At 36.7% G+C, this 21,036-nt stretch overlaps 1 protein-coding gene across 2 annotated transcripts in view; it reads left to right on the top strand.

Moving 5' to 3' along the window:
* Positions 1–21,036, top strand: part of IFTAP (intraflagellar transport associated protein) — an 87,218-nt gene that overhangs the window by 14,708 nt on the left and 51,474 nt on the right. For both annotated transcript variants that reach the window (XM_049779898.1, XM_049779899.1), the window contains exon 2: positions 4,828–4,983. In XM_049779898.1, coding sequence (XP_049635855.1) covers positions 4,851–4,983 — 133 coding nt within the window. In that variant the 5' untranslated portion in view covers positions 4,828–4,850. The remainder of the gene's footprint in view (positions 1–4,827; positions 4,984–21,036) is intronic.

The raw sequence follows: 21,036 nt of genomic DNA on the forward strand, positions 1-21,036 counted from the left end.
TACTTGTCTCTTAAATTTGCCTTTGTTTTAATAAGTTACTTTTAGTAAGAGCCTATTGATAGACACCAAATATGCTCTAAATCAGTGATGATACTATATTTTATACTGATGGCCTTTCGGTGATCCCACACTGCTGACTGGCTTTGGTGGCTGTTAGTTTCATTATTTGATAGTAGAAAAATTTGTAGAGAACTTTGGCATTTTTTGTTCCTCTCCCCATGTCTTAGAAACTTAATAAAAAGAGAAACTTGTTCTTTACCAAGCCTATATTCCTTCTTCGGTTGTTAAGTAGAACATGGCACTCATCCTTTGCTTTTTTTTTCGGAGGCTTTAATTTTTAAAGTATTACTGATTTACCACTAGATGTTTCTATAATTTACTTTTCATCACAATTTTTTTCTTGATCTTTGGTGTAGATTTTTAAACCTTAAAACATAAAGACTAAGTGAAAACATGTTAGCCAGTCTCTTTCTCAACACTTTTTTTCCCTTTTAGACAAATACTTCATGATAAAACACACAAAATGTTAATGGCAATTGAAAAATTTTCTTCTTTCTAGAAAACCACCAGGATTTGCATAACCGATTGACTGCTTTGTAATTGATTGTATGCTCTGTCAGACCCTGGAGACTTTTAACATTAGGTTATTTCTGGGCTTGAGTGATAGATAGCACAGTGGTAGGGCATTTGCCTTGCATGTTGCTGACCCAGGACGGACCCTGGTTCAATCCCTGGTATCCGGTATGATACACCGAGCCAGCCAGGATCAATTTCTGAGCACAGAGTCAGGAGTGACCCCTGAGCACCGCCGGATGTGGCCCCCCCCCCAAAATCAAAAACAAACAAAAATATTAGGTTATTTTGTTTTTATAGGTAAGGAAAGTCTCCACTTTGAAGGTGGAGATTTGTTAAACTCTGGATAATGGCAATTGGTTAAACTGGTTTTTGTAATAGTCTCTGCCTTATAGATTTCTCAAAACACATCAATTTGAGAATTGAAAAGAAGCTTTAAAGATGTATATTATCACTCTCATGGGATCTGTGGAAGACATTTTCAACAACACACAATTCAAACTGGCTATTTCAGTTTTATATTTGCTTACTGAAGTCAAAGACCTTCATGATTGGAGGAAGACACTCCATGCAATGCTGGAGTTCTGTGGGGTTCAATTCTGAAAAATAGATTGACATACTTTTAATGAAATGCATATCTTGAAACATAATGGCCACCTTTGAGTGTATTTATCATTATTTATCAACTGCAGGCATAATTTATTAAAGTTTAAATTGCTAAAGGCTGACAGTGTGCAGATAAATTTTCAGAAGCTATAACTTTTTCTGTTTATCTAAAATTTAAATATGAAACAGATTATTTTATGTTGTCTCTGCAAAGCTATACTTCTAATTTTTACTTTGTCTCTGCCCAAACCATGCCTCATCTAGGGTTATAACACATGAATTAGCTTGGTTTATCTTTAGGTAATCTCAGTACCTTAAGGTGAGAGAGATCCCTGTTCATATAATTGTAGGCAAAGGAAAAAATATTATGACTGATCAATTGCTAAATTAATTCCTTCCTTCCTTCCTTCCTTCCTTCCTTCCTTCCTTCCTTCCTTCCTTCCTTCCTTCCTTCCTTCCTTCCTTCCTTCCTTCCTTCCTTCCTTCCTTCCTTCCTTCCTTCCTTCCTTCCTTCCTTCCTCCCTCCCTCCCTCCCTCCCTCCCTCCCCTCTTCACGCCCTTCCTTCTTTTCTCCCTCCTTTCCTTATCTCCTTCCATTTTTTCCTTTCTCCCTTTGTCCTTCCCTCCCTTCCTCCCCCCTCTGTCCCTTCCCACTCTCCCTCTATCTCCCTTCCTCTGTATTTTTCTCCCTCCCTCTTTCTATTTCTCCCTCTTCTGTTTCTTTCTCCCTTCCTCTTTTTCTCACTCTTCCTTCCCTGGTGTGCCCAGGAGTTACTCCAGGCACTGCACTCTAGAATCACTCCTTCCAGGTGGAGGATCAATGGAGTGCCATGGGTTCAACTTGTTTTGACAGCAGGCAAGAAAACGGCTCTGCCCACTGTAGTATTTTATTGGCCCCATTGGTAACATTTTCTGAAATACTTTGTACTCCTATAATCCTCATTGTAAACCTATGAGAAACATGTATTTCATAATTCCTTACTTAAAACCCTTGAGCTTAGAAGTGTTTGGAGTGTTTTGGAGTGTAGAAAAGCAATTTGTGGGTCCAGAGCACATATGTGTGTACAATGAGCAAAATGCTTGTCTTGCATATAGCTGTTCAGAATTCTAACCCCCACATCCCATATGATTTCTGGGGAACAATCAGGAGCAATTCTTGCATGCAGAGCCAGGAGTAACCCTGTGCATTGCTGGGTATGGCCTCCAAACAAAAACAAAACAAAAAGAAAAAAATAGGCAGTTGGTGCAAATGCAAAATCTCAGTGAGTCTGATAAAGTACTTTAAAAGCAAGACCATTAGTATTTCTTCTGAGAAATAGATAAAGACTCATTAAGTTATTTAAAGAATAACCAATACCTTTCTATTAATTGGGAATAGGTTTTACTGTTAAATGAGGTTAGGTATCTTATGAAACACATTTTTAAATAAACTTTTTCGAAGTACTAAAGTGCAGTAACAGATTTTAATTTGATTAAAAATGGAAGAAATTGGGCTGGAGCAATAGCACAGTGGTAGGGCATTTGCCTTGCATGTAGTTGACTCAGAACAGACCTGGGTTTGATCCCCAGCATTCCATATGGTCCCCTTAACCTGCCAGAAGTGATTTCTGAGTGCAGAGCCAAACCTCTGAACACTGTTGTGTGTGGCCTCCCAGAATAAAACCCCAAACAAAAAACAAATAAAAAATGGAAGAAAATTTCTTCTAGCAATACAATATTGAAAATTGCTTACTTATATTATTTCATAATAGTTATACTGGAGAGCTGACTCATTATTCTCCAGCTCTTCAGCTTTCTGTAGTCAGTTTTCTTAAGACTATGCAAGAATGAGATGTTATTCAGAATGGATGGAATTTAATCAGATGAAATATTACAAGTAGACAACTTCAGTCTCTGCAAGCATCGACTCATTGTATCTTAGCTGACAAGTATTTTGTTAGCAGCTATAGGTTATGTGAACTATTGATATGAAATGGCTACCAACATTGAGAATATGATCTTCAGCTATGGAATAGATGGACCATACTCAGAATGAGGGATTTAGTCAGATCTCACTATGTCTAGGCCATATTTGGTGTCTTGGTCTACTTTCTAAATGGCTTATTTTGAAAGGATACAGTATGGTTAGTGAGTAATATTTTTTTCAGATAGACTGTTCAAGAGGTGAAAGTGCTGGAAGTCATGTCATATAAGGGCACTGGTGAATTTGTCAACTTCTAGCAATATTTATCTACAGTACCTGTTCAAATCAGTAATTCTCTATTGACTGCTAACCAATGTCATAACTTGGATACAATAGTGAAAATATGTACACCTTGCCCTTTATGGCGCTATATCTAATAGCACAGAAATAAGCATAGCTTCTGCTAAAGCAGTGCAATAAGAGACATTATAACTAGGTCTTTCTAGGATGATGGGAGATGGACAACTAAAGCCTTTAGCCAAAAACAAAATTCTGTACTGGATTTTGAAAAAGAGATTTTGTTTTTGTGAATGAAATGAGATTTAGAAATGACAGTATAGATATTTTATAAATATTTGAAAGGATGCTGGTAAAAGCAGGGCTGAAAATTATTCAGTCTCATTCTAAGGAACCAGGGGACTTCTAGTTGGAGTCTAGTCTCTCTGAGGAAAGATATTTAGGCCTAGTTTTGGAGGGAGTCTTTAATGGAGCTTTCCTGAGTATTATTTGTAATGTTCAAAGTTCTCAGTCTGTGGATGTGTTGGAGCTCAGACAAGTTCCCTGTTAGGCAGCAGTAGTGCAAAAGTACAGGGATGAGTAGATGATTATCACACAATTGGTAGACTTAAGCTCATGATAATGGTCATGGACCCTGGCATTAGACTCCCATAATTTAGCAACTTCAACTAGGTGAGGGTTGTTATGACTTTGGGGGTGGTGTGGGGTGCAGAAGTTTGAACTAAGGGTTTCACACGTGATAGGCAAGTGCAATACCACTGATCTACATCTCTAATCTTGTTAAAGCTGATATGAAGGTACTATTCAAGTGTTGAGAATAGGATCCAGGGATGTGATTTAGGGTAGAGGACATACCTTGCCTGTGTGATGCCTTGAGTTATATCCCTGGCACTGCAAGCAGCAAAAATTAAAAGTAATCAGATAAGTACCTATGCACCTATGAGCTCCAAATAAATAGTTAATAAATGTTGGCCAATATTTTTGTTGTTTTTAACTGTTGGTTGGATTGGTGATGGAATATTATATGCTTAAGTCTCACCTACCAAAAACTTGTAAATCATGACTCTTTAGTTTAAATAAAATTAAAATTGTTTTGTCATTGGATAAATGGTATGTTGGAAATTTATTTGAAGTGCACCTCACTTTGACAGACTTACCTACTTATATAGTTATGTGATATACTACCTATTTACATAGTTATGTGATATTTCAGAAGTTAAGAAGATATAAGTGGGGAAACTGAAGCAAAAATCAATTATGGCTACAAAATTTGGCATTCAAAATATGAGTAAAATTTTGGTGTATTAATGCAAGAAGAGTTTATTGCTCTAATGTTTTGATGTATGCTTTTGGAGATTTGAAATCCTTTTGTCTCCCTGTCTAGAATATTGTCATTGAGGCTGGCATCTTAGTTTCCTCTCAAACTCATATTTTCCTTTGTCTTGTAGATAAAGTGGCCTCGTGAATAGAAATGCCTGCCCAGACATCAGGATTGGAGATGATGGATGAAGATCGATCAGTTGAAGATGTTCTAGATAAATTTGTTAGTTGTCATGAGCAAACCTATGAAGAATTTCTAAGCACTTTTACTCATCTTTTAAAAGGTAAAATTGATGGGGCTGGGAGATAGCTTATTGGTCTGGGGCACACGTTAAATCCTGGGATTTAATATTCAGCACTACATGATCTCCTCAGCATTGCAGGGATAGAGCATCTTAGCAGAGCACCTTATCAAGAGTAACATGTGGTAATTACTGAATGTGGCCCCAGAAAACAAAAGAAAAAAACAAAACAAAAAGGTGAAATGGAGAGTTGAAATTTTTATAGCAGTTGAAGTCAAGCATTTTATTATAATTGTATCTATCTTTGCTATCTCATCAGACAAGTTACTTAATGAGCAGTCAGTTTTTTCCTTAGACCAATCATTCTTATCAGGGCAATTTGTAATATGCATATGAATACTCACATTTATATACAACCAAAGGTTGTATTCTATAATACAATGGTCAAATATAATACAATGGTCTATAAATCAAATGGTCAAAGCCACTGAGTACTAGAAAGGACCTGAAAAATCCTTTTCTCTTGACTAAAATTTGATGTATTATTAGTGGAGATTTTTAAAGCTGTTTAAAACTTTTAAGAAATATTACATGCTATAGGCTATGGCAGACACTGTATACATTTGGGTCCCATCATTTGCCATCACTGCTTCTGTGTCCATGGTAGTGGTGATTACTGAAAAAAGGGAACTCAAAGGTTGGTGGAAATTCACTAAGGTAATCTATGTAAGCTTTTGTCATAGTGGCTAATATAATAAATCTTGGTGTTGTTATTATTATTGAGAGTGATGCAATGTTTTTTTTTTTTATCAATTTAGACCACAAATGAGAAACTGAATGTGAAGGGAAAAACATCTGTAATATGTTTGCCTCATAGAACAATTTAAATGCTTGAGTGTGTGTATTTGTGAGTTTTGGGCAAGGGAAAAAATATCTGTTTTTGGTATTTTCTCTCACATCAGTCTCTGCTAGAACTTATGAGCCCTTGCCTTGTGAGCTCTCCAGTTTATCACTATTTCTGACACACAAAATTCTCCAATGTATATATAAAGTGCCTACTTTATTCATGTAAGTGACTCCAGTAGGCATCTGAGTTTGTCATCTTTTCTCTTGGTTTTGCTTCAGATTGCCATTGACTGGTTCCTTCTATAGCTGTTGACCCTTTGGTTTCCTGTCTTTTGGATACTCTTGAGTATTTTGGAATTGAAACCCACTCAAATCAGAGCTTGGCCTAGGAATCATAGTATTTTTAAAATAGCCTCTGGTGAGTTAATATGCCTTCAAGGTTGAAAACAAAATTTCATAATCCCAGAGGTAAAGAAACTCTAGAGGTACTTCCCTTTTTGATTAAGTCATGATTCATGTGTTCTTAACCACAGTGAAAGAAGGGTGTTCATAATGAAAAAAAGGATTATGGTTCTAACTTATTTTGTTCATTGCACAAGGCTGTTGGAAGATCAGCAACTTATTTTTACTTAAAGAAAAGAACAGACTTTGGTTACATTTATACAAAGAGGATTTTGATTTACTATTAATTTTGATTATGATCAAGTCTTCCTTTGTATTTAAAATTTTAAATAGATGAATGTTTTGTCTGAGCCTCATGATTTAGTTTCTTTTATGTACTCAAATGTAGTAGCATGATGTTGTGAGAATAAGGTTTGGAAGCAAGTATGAAATTGGTGGAAATCAAGTCCAGAAAGATAGAGCAGGTGCTGAAGCAATAGCACAGCAGTAGGGCATTTGCCTTGCATGCGGCTGATCCAGGACTGACCTCGTTTTGATCTCCGGTGTCCCATATGGTCCCCTAAGCCATGAACAATTTTGAGTGAATAGCCAGGAGTAACCCCTGAGTGTCACTGGATGTGGCCCATAGACCAAAAACAAACAAACAAACAAAAAACAAAAACCAAAAAAACAAAAGAAAAAAGATAGTGCAGCAGGTAGGTTGTTTACCTTGCACATAGTTTATTTGGGTTCAATACTCAGTATCATTTATTGTACCTCCACCCCCATCAGGGATATGAGCCCTAAGCATAGAACCCAAGAGTAAGCCGTGAACACAGCATGGTGTGACCAAAAGCAATGCAAAGAAAAACAAAACAACCTGGCTGAAATAATGTCTTATGATATGCCAGAGGATTTGTAGTTGATTATTTTATAATAATTCAAGTTATTTTGAAAATTATTTGTAAGACTTAATTTTGGTGCTATGAAACAGTACTAACTTCTTGAAAGAGCTGTAAGATTTATAGGATGTTACAATGCTTTTGTTTTGGGGGGTATGGCTTCAATTCAGTTTTCAGATTTCTGTACAATCATTGCATGCTGAGAAAGAAACTGTTGCAGATGTGATGACTTCGTTTTGAGTTTAGTTTTAGGCTCCAAATTGAGCTGAAATAAATGATGACGCATGTCACATAAACTGCATCTCTGAGCACACTGGGTTTTTTTCCCTTTCAAAATATCCCTAGGCACCACTTCACATTATAAACTAATGACCTGAAAAAATTCCTCTTAAAGCACAAAGAGTTGTGAATGCAAAAATGTGTCTTAAATCAGTAGGACAGTCCCCAATACTCCTACCCCTGAAACATTTTAATAGCCTTCTGAAAAACCAAGCAGGATGAAGGATTAAGTCTAAGAGTTGAGTGATAAAAAAAATTGATCAAAGTGAAGGTAGTTAGTTATGTTTTAAAGAAGATACAAAGGTATTTTCTCCAAGTTTTCCCCTTCTTTCTTATCTTTCATTTATTTTGGGGTGTGTTTTTCTATATGCAATGAAATAATTTTGTTAAAGTGGTTATCATCACGCATACTTAATATACAGTTTTTAAGTAACTAGTTTCTCAAGTCTATTACCATTTCTACTGATTGACTGTTCTATTTATTTTTATAATAGTTATATGCCAGAATGCTTATGGGATTCATTTTCTTTCCAAGAGTGTTAAAAGGGTCAGTAATCCTATTAAAATACTTTCTTGGAAAAAAAATTAAACTACAGTGTTATTGAAAGGAATTCACAGTACTGCTTTAGATTCTTGGAAAACAGTTGGAAGCTGTTAAAATTTTGTAGCACAATACAGCACATTTGTGTTGATTATGTTTTGCAAAATATGTATTTTTAAACAGTTTATTTAAAAAAACAGGTTTTTAGCAGATAATAAATATAATGTTTTCTCAAAAATGTTTAAAGATATGTTTTATTAGTTCTTAACAAAGTGTTAATAATTGAATTTTCAGCAGTGTCATCTGTTCAAGAGAGTAAGACAAAATTGTATGATTAGTGTTGGAAAATTAGCATGCAAATTTTGATTTTATTCATTACAGGTAAAGACATTATTATGCCTTTGGCATTACTGTGGATAAAGATGAGAGACTAGATTTCAATCTTTGATATTTCTGTCTCTTTGTGATTATGATTAATTTATCAGCCTCTGCAGAAAAAATGCCTCTTTCTCTTTGTCATATGTCTATACTTTTTAGGTTATAAAAAGAAATGTGAATAGTTATATTTGATTGCCTGTTACTAAATTCATTTATAATTCTGTTTGATGATCTAAGTATTATTTTAGGTACTAAGGATTCAAAACTAGATTGTGTTCCTCAGGCACTCCAATGAGAGACATAAATAAGCAAATAAGAAATTACATTTATGGGGCTGGAGCGATAGCCTGGTGGTATGGCATTTGTTGTCCAGTGGCCTACCCCGGACAGACCCCAGTCCGATTCCAGCATCCCATATGGTTACCCTGAGCCTGCCAGGAGTGATTTCTGAGCACAGAGCCAGGAGTAACCCCTGAACACTGCCAGGTATGACCCAAAAACCAAAGAAATAAAGAAATTACATTCATGTTTAAGTATACAAATGGGGAGAAGGACAGGGTCTCTGTGAGCTTAGGTGGGGGGGCATCCAGTGATCCCTGAGGAAGATATTAAAGTCTACTCTGAAGAGTATGTTGGAGGTGTGACTGTGATCTTCACTGAGCCACCAGTTCCTGGGTCCTCAAGATGTTAAAATGGATCTACTTGTGATGGTCCCTTTGCATCATGGATTTATTTATTTATTTAAAGAATATATTCACATATATACTCTATGGGGTCACACAGTGGTGCTTCTGGGACCATATGGTGCTCATGATGGAATCCATACCTTCCATATACAAAACGCGTACCCCAGCCCTTTGAGCTATGTCGACAATACCTGTATTTATTGGTTTTGAAGAGTTAGTTTTCAAAACCTTAGCGTTATGGCTATACGATTGAAAGGAAATACAGGAGATTCTTTTAGTTTTCCATCCAGGATTATCACATAGTCCAATTTGGGAAGCATTTACTCCACGAATTATTTATTATTTTTATGTCTTTTACATTATTTAAACATAATGGTTTACAAAGTTGCTCATAATATAGTTGTTTTGGCATTCCTTGTTTTAATACCAATCTCACTACCATTATCCCAGTTTTTCACCCACCTACAAGCCTGTCCTTTGGGCAGGCTTTAAAGAATTTACTTTATATTGCTTGTCAAAACTAAGAGGTAATGGAATTATTGAAAAAAACTTAAGTAAAAGAAAATCTGTGAAAAGTTATATCTCACAATAAAGTCATTAAGTCATTGTCTGAAGACTTACTAAAGTATTTTGTTGCTAGTTGAACATTGTTATTGATTTTGTTTGCTGACCTGGGTGGCTTCTATGCCACTTTGACATCTAATTTGGTGAGTTCCTACTAGGATGTCCATATTGAAAAATTTGGAGATGTCATGTGGCCATGATTTCAGAAATTCTAGAATCTGTTGCTCCACCTTTTTGAGTGGTTAGTTATTGCTCTACCATTATGCAGAAATTATATATTTAAGATATTGTGGATAATAAATTGATGTTCAGGGCCCAGAGAGATAGCACAGCAACGTTTGACTTGCAAGCAGCCGATCTAGGACCAAAGGTGGTTGGTTCGAATCCCGGTGTCCCATATGGTCCCCTGTGCCTGCCAGGAGCTATTTCTGAGCAGACAGCCAAGGAGTAACCCCTGAGCACCGCCGGGTGTGGCCCAAAAACCAAAAAAAATAAAAATAATAAAAAAAATAAAAAAAATAAATTGATGTTCAGTCTTTTCAGCTCTTTTTTTACATATAGCAACCAGCGTGGATAGCAGGAGATGATAATAACTAAACAGCTCTCTCTCTTTCATATACACATCATTAATATGATTTTTAATGCTAATTTTTAAATGAACATTTATTTTCCTTTCTCAGTTTATTCTTAAAATTCCTAGGACCCATTTTGCTGAGTGAAAATTTAATTCTATATTACCATATAATAGCAGCATTCTAGTCATTGCCATATTTATTGACTTTGATATCTCTACATCAATTTTTCATTTTGATGAATAGTTTTGTTTCTACTTAATATGTGCTGTTTTCTTTTTATATATATATATATATTTTTATTTAAACATCTTGATTACATACATGATTGTGTTTGGGTTTCAGTCATTTAAAGAACTCCACCCATCTACCCATCACCAGTGCAACATTCCCATTACCAATGTCTCAAATCTCCCTCTTCCCCACCTAACCCCTGCCTGTACTCTAGACAGGCTTTCTATTTCCCTCATACATTCTCATTGTTAGGATAGTTGACAATGTAGTTATTTCTCTATCTAAACTCATCCATGTTTGTGGTGAGATTCATGAGGTGAGCTGTAACTTCTAGTCCTCTTCTCTTTTGTGTCTGAAAATTATTATTGCAAGAATGTCTTTCATTTTTCTTAAAACCCATAGATGAGTGAGACCATTCTGCGTCTTTCTCTCTCTCTCTCTGACTTATTTCACTCAGCATAATAGATTCCATGTACATCCATGTATAGGAAAATTTCATGGCATCATCTCCTGACAGCTGCATAATATTCCATTTTGTATATGTACCACAGTATGTGCTATTTTCATTTCACTTTCATTACTTGGTGTTTTTAGTATTTTATTGTCCTTCAATATATCTGGTTAAAATATTCTGTGAATTCAATCTCTTTCACCTTTCATACTTGTTAATATGTATTTGTTTTCCCCTCCCTTGCCTTTGTTGTCATTACCTTGCATGGTTGCATACTTGATTTTCGTGCACAGGAGAATGTCACTAGGGATCTCAATAGGAGTGCTTCTAGTCTTCCCGCTTGATATGTGCCGTAGTTCAAGGGAGTGACTAGTGACTTTGCTCCTTTAAGGCAGGGGCTGTACCACTCATCTCCAGGCCCTTAAAGAACATATACACTTATGATTAGGAGTCTACAAAGGACTATAGCCTGATCCTCAAGTTTGCATTTTATATTCTAGCTCTGAGGGAGTCACAGTGGAATAGATACACATATATGCATGTATGTGATGTATGCACACATATATACTTACGTACATGCAATCACATGCAAATTCACACTCATTGCAAGTGATTTTGAAAGGTAGAAGCAAAGGAGAGAAGCACCTAAATTCTAGGAGACTAGCCAGGATGTTTAGCAGAAATAAGTAATATGGCAATAAGGATAAGATCACTGGAAGAGGAAATGCGGAGAAAAAGGGGCCCATGAGATACTCTTAAAATAGGGAGTGACAGTACCTGATAATGAGAGTGACAGAGGATAAAGAAGAAGGAAGTCAAAGATGAGTCCCAAGTTTCTGGCCTTGGAGACACCGAGATTGGAAGAAACTGAGTGACATCTTTAAGATCTAAAGTTATACAGATTTAATTTCAGGCATCTTTTCATTCTTTTTGTATTGAGTGTTTGTTCTGTCAGGAGCTTAGAGTCTTGGGCTGGGATTTGAGTTACACTTGTGGACTGGTAAATTTTGACTTGTCAGTTCAGCCACAGGAATATCAGTACACACCCTTGACTACTTTCAAAAAAAGGTAATTAAAGACAAAACGTGACAGCACATAAAGACAACATATTTCCAAAGTTGACATGTCATTTTGGTCCCCAAAGCTGTTTTGAATATGAACGTTAGAAATCCATCTTTAAACTTCCACCAGAGTACAGTCTTTTGCCAATCTGAAGAATGAATATAAAGTCTGTTTAGAAAAACACCACAGAGAAAAATAAGAGCGAGCAGCTGGCCCTCTTACCAATTTCAGAGCAGGAAAGGAATTTCAGCAGAGCAGAAAAACAGCTTACTCTCATAAAAGAAAACACAGCAACAAAAAAATAATCCTTGCTGTGTAGCCTTTTGCAGTTGTTTTCTTTCGAGTATTAGATAGACACCAGCGGGCTAAACATTGTTTTGATACCCTTGCAACTGGCAGATTGCCTGCCAGAGGAAGTTGGAAACGAACTGACCAGCTTTATGCATCCAGGTGGCACTTCAACCACATTTTCTGTACTGTTGTTATCAGTCATTTAATTCCCTACAGAATATTGACTGGTGTTTTTGGTTCACAGGCCATTTGCAGTGTCTTTCTGTTTTTCTTTTTTTTTTTCCGTTAGCCATTTTAAGAAAAAACAGGCACTTTTGCAAATGTGAGTCTACCAGTAAAGTGTGCACTTTGAAAATAACATCGCACATAGCAATAAACTTAGTTCAACATAAGAGAAAGGCCATCGGGATATGAACCTCAAGAGAAATTTGTTGTAGAAAGCAGCAGAGGAGAATCTGCTCCTAAAAGCAATTAACAAAATAGCCCACCTAATTAATCTGGTATCCCAAGGGAAGGTATAAGCAACCAGTGTTATTTCAAAGCTTTTTATTGATGTTATTATTTTTTTCTGGTATTGCCTAAAAGAATAGATGGAGAAGATTAACAAGTTCATACCTTTTTTCTTCATCATAAATTTGGTGGCGATCCATATGTCACTTCTTTATCACGACTTATGTAACATTAAATATCACATAGAAATGCTGAAGGAGGAAAAAGGATGGGATGAAGTGAATTAATTTATAGCAGAACTCTATGGAAGAAACTGCATCAGCTGCTTTAACCTGCTCCTTCTCTTTGAGGGAACATCTGCAAACTATAATTAAGCAATTTTCATTTGTTTTTCTATTTCTTTTGTCATCACTAAATCACTACACTTAGGGAACAAATTGACAAATTATGAAACGCAAAAAACTGCTGGTTCAGTTGCAGAAGGAAATTTCCCCCCTCAAATTATGATGGATTTTGAGCTGATCAAGCCATTTTGTTTTAGATATATTAGCATAAATCTTCAGCTGTGGTTGTTACAATTCATGTTTATTCTACACATGAATATTTGGTCCATAGATAATCATTTGTTTTTCGTGTCTGCTGTAGTTTAGGTGTAATTGGATAAGGAGAGAAAATGTATTTAAGTATTTACACCATTTTGAATTACAATCATTAAATTTATTTTTTGGCAGTATTTTTAATGCACAGTATTTTGTAACAATAAATATATTTTCTAGTATTTTTTCTCAGTAAATAAGGTATTATGAGATGTTTTCAAATTTGGTTTGTGTGCAAATAAAAGCATTTTTGTCCTTCTATATGTTCAGCTTATATAATATAGCACAGTTTTATGGGTACAAATAAATTGGAGAGGAGAATTTTTTAATGCAATAGGATTTTGAACTTTCTGTGTGTATTTAGTGCCAGAGACTGAATCCAGGACTTTAGAGATCTGAATTTTTACAAAATACATGTAAAGAATTACTTATAGCCAAACAAACTTGTATTATGGTTACTGTCAACCTTTAAGTAGTTCATATAAGCTGTGTGAAGTGGGTGCATATTTGTTTTTTCTGTACTTCTCTGTAACCTGAGCTGTTGATTTTATTTGTTGATAACATGTCTGTACACCCAGGTGGTCATAAGATTTCATCCCTTGATTCAATTGAATGAGCATATATTCAAATTGGATGGTTTTAGCAAAATGTTATTTCAAGCCACTAAAATAATACAATAATATTTTCTTTGAAATGGTCAGCTATACCCAAAGGGATGCAAACAGGAAACTTAATCTTAAAACAATCTCATATTTTGCCAATATGAAACTTAAATCACAGCTGGTAGAGTATGAGATTTTTAGTGTATTTTCCACAATTCTTTCTACCTCTGCTTTCTTAGAGCTGAGATTCGCATACCCCGAACAGTTCCGTTTGGGGTATGCAAATGTTTAATGCGATGTTTTGCGATTTTTTTTCTTACTAATGCGATTTTTTCTTGTGAATATTCGGTAAGCGAATAATCATGAATACTTTGCGCCTAGTGCACACGTCATTTCCGCTGCTCCTGCCCGCTGTCCCTTGCATTATTGGAGGCCTAAGGGAAAGAAGGGAGAGAAGTTTATTAGATTTTGTCATACCTTCATCATGACTTCATCAAAGTCTGCAGTGAAGAGAAAGATTGATGATGAGCACAGACAATTTCAGGAAAAGTGGGAGCCGCAGTATTTCTTTGTTGAGCACAGGGGCATCCCACATGTCTTATTTGCTCAGAGAAATTTGCAGTGCACAAGGAATACAACTTGAAATGCCGTTTTTCAACTAAACATGCTGAGGAATGTGCAAAATATCAAGGAAATGAGAGAGCCAAGCGGGTTGCCAGTCTTAAAACATGTCTAATGAGGCAACAAGACTTCTTCAAGAAAGCAACCAAGGAGAACGTTGCATCAGTGAGATGATTGCTAAGGCAAGGAAACCATTCACAGAAGGAGAGTTTGTTAAAAAATGCATATTACAGGCTACAAGCATTATCTGTCTGGAAAAGAAAGGTCAGTTTAGCAAAATCAGCCTTTCTGCCAACGCTGTTGCAGAGAGCATTTCTGACATGTCAAGTGACATTTATCATCGACTGTGTGAGAAAGCCAAATGTTTTGATGCATACTCAGTTGCTCTTGACGAGGGTATAGATATAACAGACACTGCGCAGCTCACAATTTATGTCCGTGGTGATGATTGCAATTTTGAATTGACAGAGGAGCTGCTCCCAATAATTCCAATGCATGGCCAGACCACCGTTAATGAGATATTTTGGCATCTGTGTGATGCCATTGAGAATGCACGTTTACCATGGAAGAGGTTTGTTGGAATAATAACCGATGGAGCGCCATCGATGACAGGGAGGAAAAATGGACTGGTGGCACTTGTTCAAAAAAACATGAAGAGGAGGGTGTAGAGAAGGCCATTGCTCTTTACTGCATTATCCATCAGCAGGTCCTTTGCAGTAAATGCCTGCCGTGTGACAATGTGATGTCTGTTGTTGTGAAATGCATCAACCAAATCAGATCCAGGGGCTTAAAGCACAGGAGGTTCCAAGCTTTTTTAGAGGAAATGGAGTCAGAATATGGAGATGTGTTCTATTTCACTGAGGTACATTGGCTCAGCAGGGGAAATGTCCTGAAAAGAGTTTTTGAGTTGAGAGAAGTGAAAGCCCTCATGGAGAAGAATGGGAATGCTGTTTCTGAGATGAGTGATCACAAATGGCTCATGGACTTAGCTTTTCTTGTTGACATCACACATAAGCTCAATGTACTAAACAAGATGTTACAAGGCCAGGGGCAACTTATCAGTGCTGCCTATGACAACTTGAGAGCATTCTCCATAAAACTCATATTATGGAAATCCCAGCTCTCTCAGACAAACCTTTGCCATTTCCCAGCCTGCCAGGAACTTGTGGATGCAGGCATAACATTCAGTGGTGATCTATTTTTAAGCTAGAGAAGGAATTTGATCACAGATTTGTAGACTTCAAAAAGCACAGAGCCACTTTCCAAATTTTTGTGGACCCCTTTTCCTTTGATGTGCAAGATGCCCCTCCTGTGCTTCAAATGGAGCTCATTGACTTGCAATGCAACTCTGATCTCAAAGCCAAAGTTCAGGGAAATTAGTAGAAAAGCAGACATGCAAGGGCAATTTTTTGAGAGAATTTCCCCCCAGCTTCCCTGAGATTTCCTGAATGTTCAAGCGCACCATGTGCCTTTTTAGAAGCACATATTTGTGAGAAAATTTATTCTCCATATTGAACTTCAATAACTCAAAGTACAGGTCTAGACTTAATTATGATCCTCTTCAAGTCATATTGAGGGTCTCAACTGCTTCCTCTCTAAAGCCAAATGTGGTTCAGATTTGTGAGAAGAAGCGCTGTCAAATCTCTGGCAGCAAGGAATAGGCAAAAGATGCCATTTTCAGAAGAACTGTTCATGATCTTCACTCAATGTTCTATTCATGTTCAGAAGAAATAATTAAAACTGTTAATAATGCCGTTGAGGACTTTTTTTTTTTTTTTGTGAAATCCCTTATGTGACCCTGTCTCACTCTGACTTTGCCTCCTGCGGTCGCCAGGTAAGTTGAGTTTGAGACCCCTGGAAGGTGATGGAATGGAGGATGAGGTATTTCTCCTCCAGCTCGGACCACTTGTCTGCCACCTTGTTCAGCTGGCAGGTCTGAGGGTTCAGCATAGCAGTGGGTAGAAAATTCACAGGCAGTCAGGCTTCAGGAGATATCAGCTTTTTTCTATTTTTTTTTTCAAGGGTGAAGAAACACTGTATCTTTTAGGCTAAGGGAATTCCCTTTTTAATTTCCCCAATATTTACTGTGCCAATGCAAAAAACGGAAACCAAAACCAAACCAAACCAAAACAAAACAAAAAACCTTGCCACACCAGCCCTCCTTCCTTTATTCTTTTCTTTTTGTTTTTTTTTTTTTTTTATTCTTATGGTTATTGTTTGGTTGTTGTATTTGTTATGGTGGTGCTTTCTTTTGTATTGCTGGTTTTGGTCTTTTGTTTGATTTTTTTTTTTAGTCTTTTCTGTGTTTATCTCTGTCACTCTGATGAATTTTTTTTATAATATATTGTATATACATTGTATTCCATTATTGAATAACAATATTTTTTTTTCTTAACACCACCCATCACCAGTGCAACATTCCCATCACCAATGTCCCAAGTCTCCCTCCTCCCCACCTGACCCCCGCTTGTACTCTAAACAGGTTCTCAATTTCCCTCATACATTCTCATTATTAGGACAGTTCAAAATGTAGTTATTTATCCAACTAAACTCATCACTCTTTGTGATGAGCTTCCTGAGGTGAGCTGGAACTTCCAGCTCTTTTCTCTTTTGTGTCTGAAAGTTATTATTGCAAGAATGTCTTTCATTTTTCTTAAAACCCATAAATGTGTGAGACCATTCTGCGTTTTTCTCTCTCTCTCTGACTTATTTTACTCAACATAATAGATTCCGTGTACATCCATGTATAGGAAAATTTCATGACTTCATCTCTCCTGACAGCTGCATAATATTCCATTGTGTATATGTACCACAGTTTCTTTAGCCATTCGTCTGTTGAAGGGCATCTTGGTTGTTTCCAGAGTCTTGCTATGGTAAATAGAGCTGCAATGAATATAGGTGTAAGGAAGGGATTTTTGTATTGTATTTTTGTGTTCCTAGGGTATATTCCTAGGAGTGGTATAGCTGGATCGTATGGGAGCTCGATTTCCAGTTTTTGGAGGAATCTCCATATCGCTTTCCATAAAGGTTGAACTAGACGGCATTCCCACCAGCAGTGGATAAGAGTTCCTTTCTCCCCACATCCCCGCCAACACTGTTTATTCTCATTCTTTGTGATGTGTGCCATTCTCTGGGGTGTGAGGTGGTATCTCATCGTTGTTTTGATTTGCATCTCCCTGATGATTAGTGATGTGGAGCACTTTTTCATGTGTCTTTTGGCCATCTGTATTTCTTCTTTGTCAAAGTGTCTGTTCATTTCTTCTCCCCATTTTTTGATGGGATTAGATGTTTTTTTCTTGTAAATTTCTGTCAGTGCCTTGTATATTTTGGAGATTAGCCCCTTATCTGATGGGTATTGGGTGAATAGTTTCTCCCACTCAGTGGGTGGCTCTTGTATCTTGGGCACTATTTCCTTTGAGGTGCAGAAGCTTCTCAGCTTAATATATTCCCATCTGTTAATTTCTGCTTTCACTTGCTTGGAGAGTGCAGTTTCTTCCTTGAAGATACCTTTAGCCTCAATGTCCTGGAGTGTTTTACCTACGTATTGTTCTATATATCTTATGGTTTTGGGGCTGATATCGAGGTCTTTAATCCATTTGGATTTTACCTTCGTACATGATGTTAGCTGGGGGTCTAAGTTCATTTTTTTTGCAAGTGGCTACCCAGTTGTGCCAACACCACTTGTTGAAGAGGCTTTCTTTGTTCCATTTAGGATTTTTTGCTCCTTTATCAAAAATTAGGTGATTGTATGTCTGGGGAACATTCTCTGAGTATTCAAGCTTATTCCACTGATCTGAGGGCCTGTCCTTATTCCAATACCATGCTGTTTTGATAACTATTGCTTTGTAGTAAAGTTTAAAGTTGGGGAAAGTAATTCCTCCCATATTCTTTTTCCCAATGATTGCTTTAGCTATTCGAGGGTGTTTATTGTTCCAAATAAATTTCAAAAGTGCCTGGTCCACTTCTTTGAAGAATGTCATGGGTATCTTTAGGGGGATCGCATTAAATCTGTACAGTGCTTTGGGGAGTATTGCCATTTTAATGATGTTAATCCTGCCAATCCATGAGCAGGGTATGTGCTTCCATTTCCGCGTGTCCTCTCTTATTTCTTGGAGCAGAGTTTTATAGTTTTCCTTGTATAGGTCCTTCACATTTTTAGTCAAGTTGATTCCAAGATATTTGAGTTTGTGTGATTCTATAGTGAATGGAGTTGTTTTCTTAATGTCCATTTCTTCCTTATTAGTATTGGTGTATAGAAAGGCCATTGATTTTTGTGTGTTAATTTTGTAGCCTGCCACCTTGCTATATGAGTCTATTGTTTCTAGAAGCTTTTTGGTAGAGTCTTTGGGGTTTTCTAAGTAGAGTATCATGTCATCTGCAAACAGTGAAAGCTTGACTTCTTCCTTTCCTATCTGGATTCCCTTGATATCCTTTTCTTGCCTAATCGCTATAGCGAGTACTTCCAGTGCTATGTTGAATAGGAGTGGTGAGAGAGGACAGCCTTGTCTTGTGCCAGAATTTAGAGGAAAGGCTTTCAGTTTTTCTCCATTGAGGACAATATTTGCCTCTGGCTTGTGGTAGATGGCCTTAACTATATTGAGAAAGGTTCCTTCCATTCCCATCTTGCTGAGAGTTTTGATCAAGAATGGGTGTTGGACCTTGTCAAATGCTTTCTCTGCGTCGATTGATATGATCATGTGATTTTTATTTTTCTTGCTGTTGATGTTGTGTATTATGTTGATAGATTTACGGATGTTAAACCAGCCTTGCATTCCTGGAATGAAACCTACTTGATCATAGTGGATGATCTTCTTAATGAGGCATTGAATCCTATTTGCCAGGATTTTATTGAAGATCTTTGCATCTGCATTCATCAGCGATATTGGTCTGTAATTTTCTTTTTTCATAGCATTTCTGTCTGGTTTAGGTATCAAGGTAATGTTGGCTTCATAAAAGCTATTTGGAAGTTTTCCTGTTTTTTCAATTTCATGAAAGAGTCTTGCCAGGATTGGTAGTAGTTCCTCTTGAAAGGTTTGAAAGAATTCATTAGTAAATCCATCTGGGCCTGGGCTTTTGTTTTTGGGCAGACATTTGATTACTTTCTTAATTTCCTCAATAGTAATGGGTGTGTTTAGATATGCTACATCCTCTTCATTTAATCGTGGAAGATTATAAGATTCCAAAAATTTATCCATTTCTTCCAGGTTTTCATTTTTAGTGGCATAGAGTTTCTCAAAGTAGTTTCTGATTACCCATTGAATCTCTACCATATCAGTAGTGATCTCTCCTTTTTCATTCCTAATACGAGTTATCAAGTTTCTCTCTCTTTCTTTCTTTGTTAGTTTTGCCAGTGGTCTATCAATCTTGTTTATTTTTTCAAAGAACCAACTTCTGCTTTCGTTGATCTTTTGGATGGTTTTTCTGGTTTCCACTTCATTGATTTCTGCTCTCAGCTTTGTTATTTCCTTCTGCCTCCCTATTTTTGGATCCTTCTGTTGAGCACTTTCTAATTCTATGAGCTGCATCATTAAGCTATTCAGGTATGCCCCTTCTTCTTTCCTGATGTGTGCTTGCAAAGCTATAAATTTTCCTCTCAGTACTGCTTTTGCTGTGTCCCATAGGTTCTGATAATTTGTGTCTCCATTGTCATTTGTTTTCAGGAAGGTTTTGATTTCCTCTTTGATTTTATCTCGTACCCACTGATTATTCAGTATGAGGCTATTTAACTTCCAGGTGTTAAAATTTTTCTTCTGTGTCCCTTTGTAGTTTATATATAATTTCAGGGCTTTGTGGTCAGCAAAGGCAGCCTGCAAAATTTCTATTCTCTTGATATTATGGAGGTATGTTTTGTGTGCTAACATGTAGTCTATCCTAGAGAATGTCCCATGTACATTAGAGAAAAATGTGTATCCAGGCTTCTGGGGGTGGAGTGTCCTGTATATATCTACTAGGCCTCTTTCTTCCATTTCTCTCCTCAGGTCTAGTATATTCTTGTTGGGTTTCAGTCTGGTTGACCTGTCTAGTGTTGACAATACCGTGTTGAGGTCTCCCACAATTATTGTGTTGTTATTGATATTATTTTTCAGATTTGTCAACAGTTGTATTAAATATTTTGCTGGCCCCTCATTCGGTGCATATGTTTAGGAGGGTGATTTCTTCCTGTTGTACATATCCCTTGATTAATACAAAATGTCCATCTTTGTCCCTTACAACTTTCCTAAGTATAAAGTTTGCATCATCTGATATTAATATGGCCACTCCTGCTTTTTTTTGGGTGTTGTTTGCTTGGATGATTTTCCTCCAGCCTTTTATTTTGAGTCTATGTTTGTTCTGACTATTCAGGTGCGTTTCTTGTAGGCAGCAGAAGGTTGGATTGAGTTTTTTGATCCATTTAGCCACTCTGTGTCTCTTAACTGGTGCATTTAGTCCATTGACATTGAGAGAAAGAATTGTCCTGGGAGTTAGTGCCATCTTTATATTAAAGTTTGGTGTGTCTGTTGGTAAGCCTTGTCTTAAAGTATGCCATTCAGTTTTTCTTTTAAGAATGGTTTTGAGTCTATGAAGTTTTTGAGCTGTTGTTTGTCTGTGAAACTATGTATTGTTCCTTCAAACCTGAAAGTGAGTTTTGCTGGGTGCAGT

Source organism: Suncus etruscus, chromosome 9 (assembly GCF_024139225.1).
Source record: "Suncus etruscus isolate mSunEtr1 chromosome 9, mSunEtr1.pri.cur, whole genome shotgun sequence".
Lineage (NCBI taxonomy): Eukaryota > Metazoa > Chordata > Mammalia > Eulipotyphla > Soricidae > Suncus > Suncus etruscus.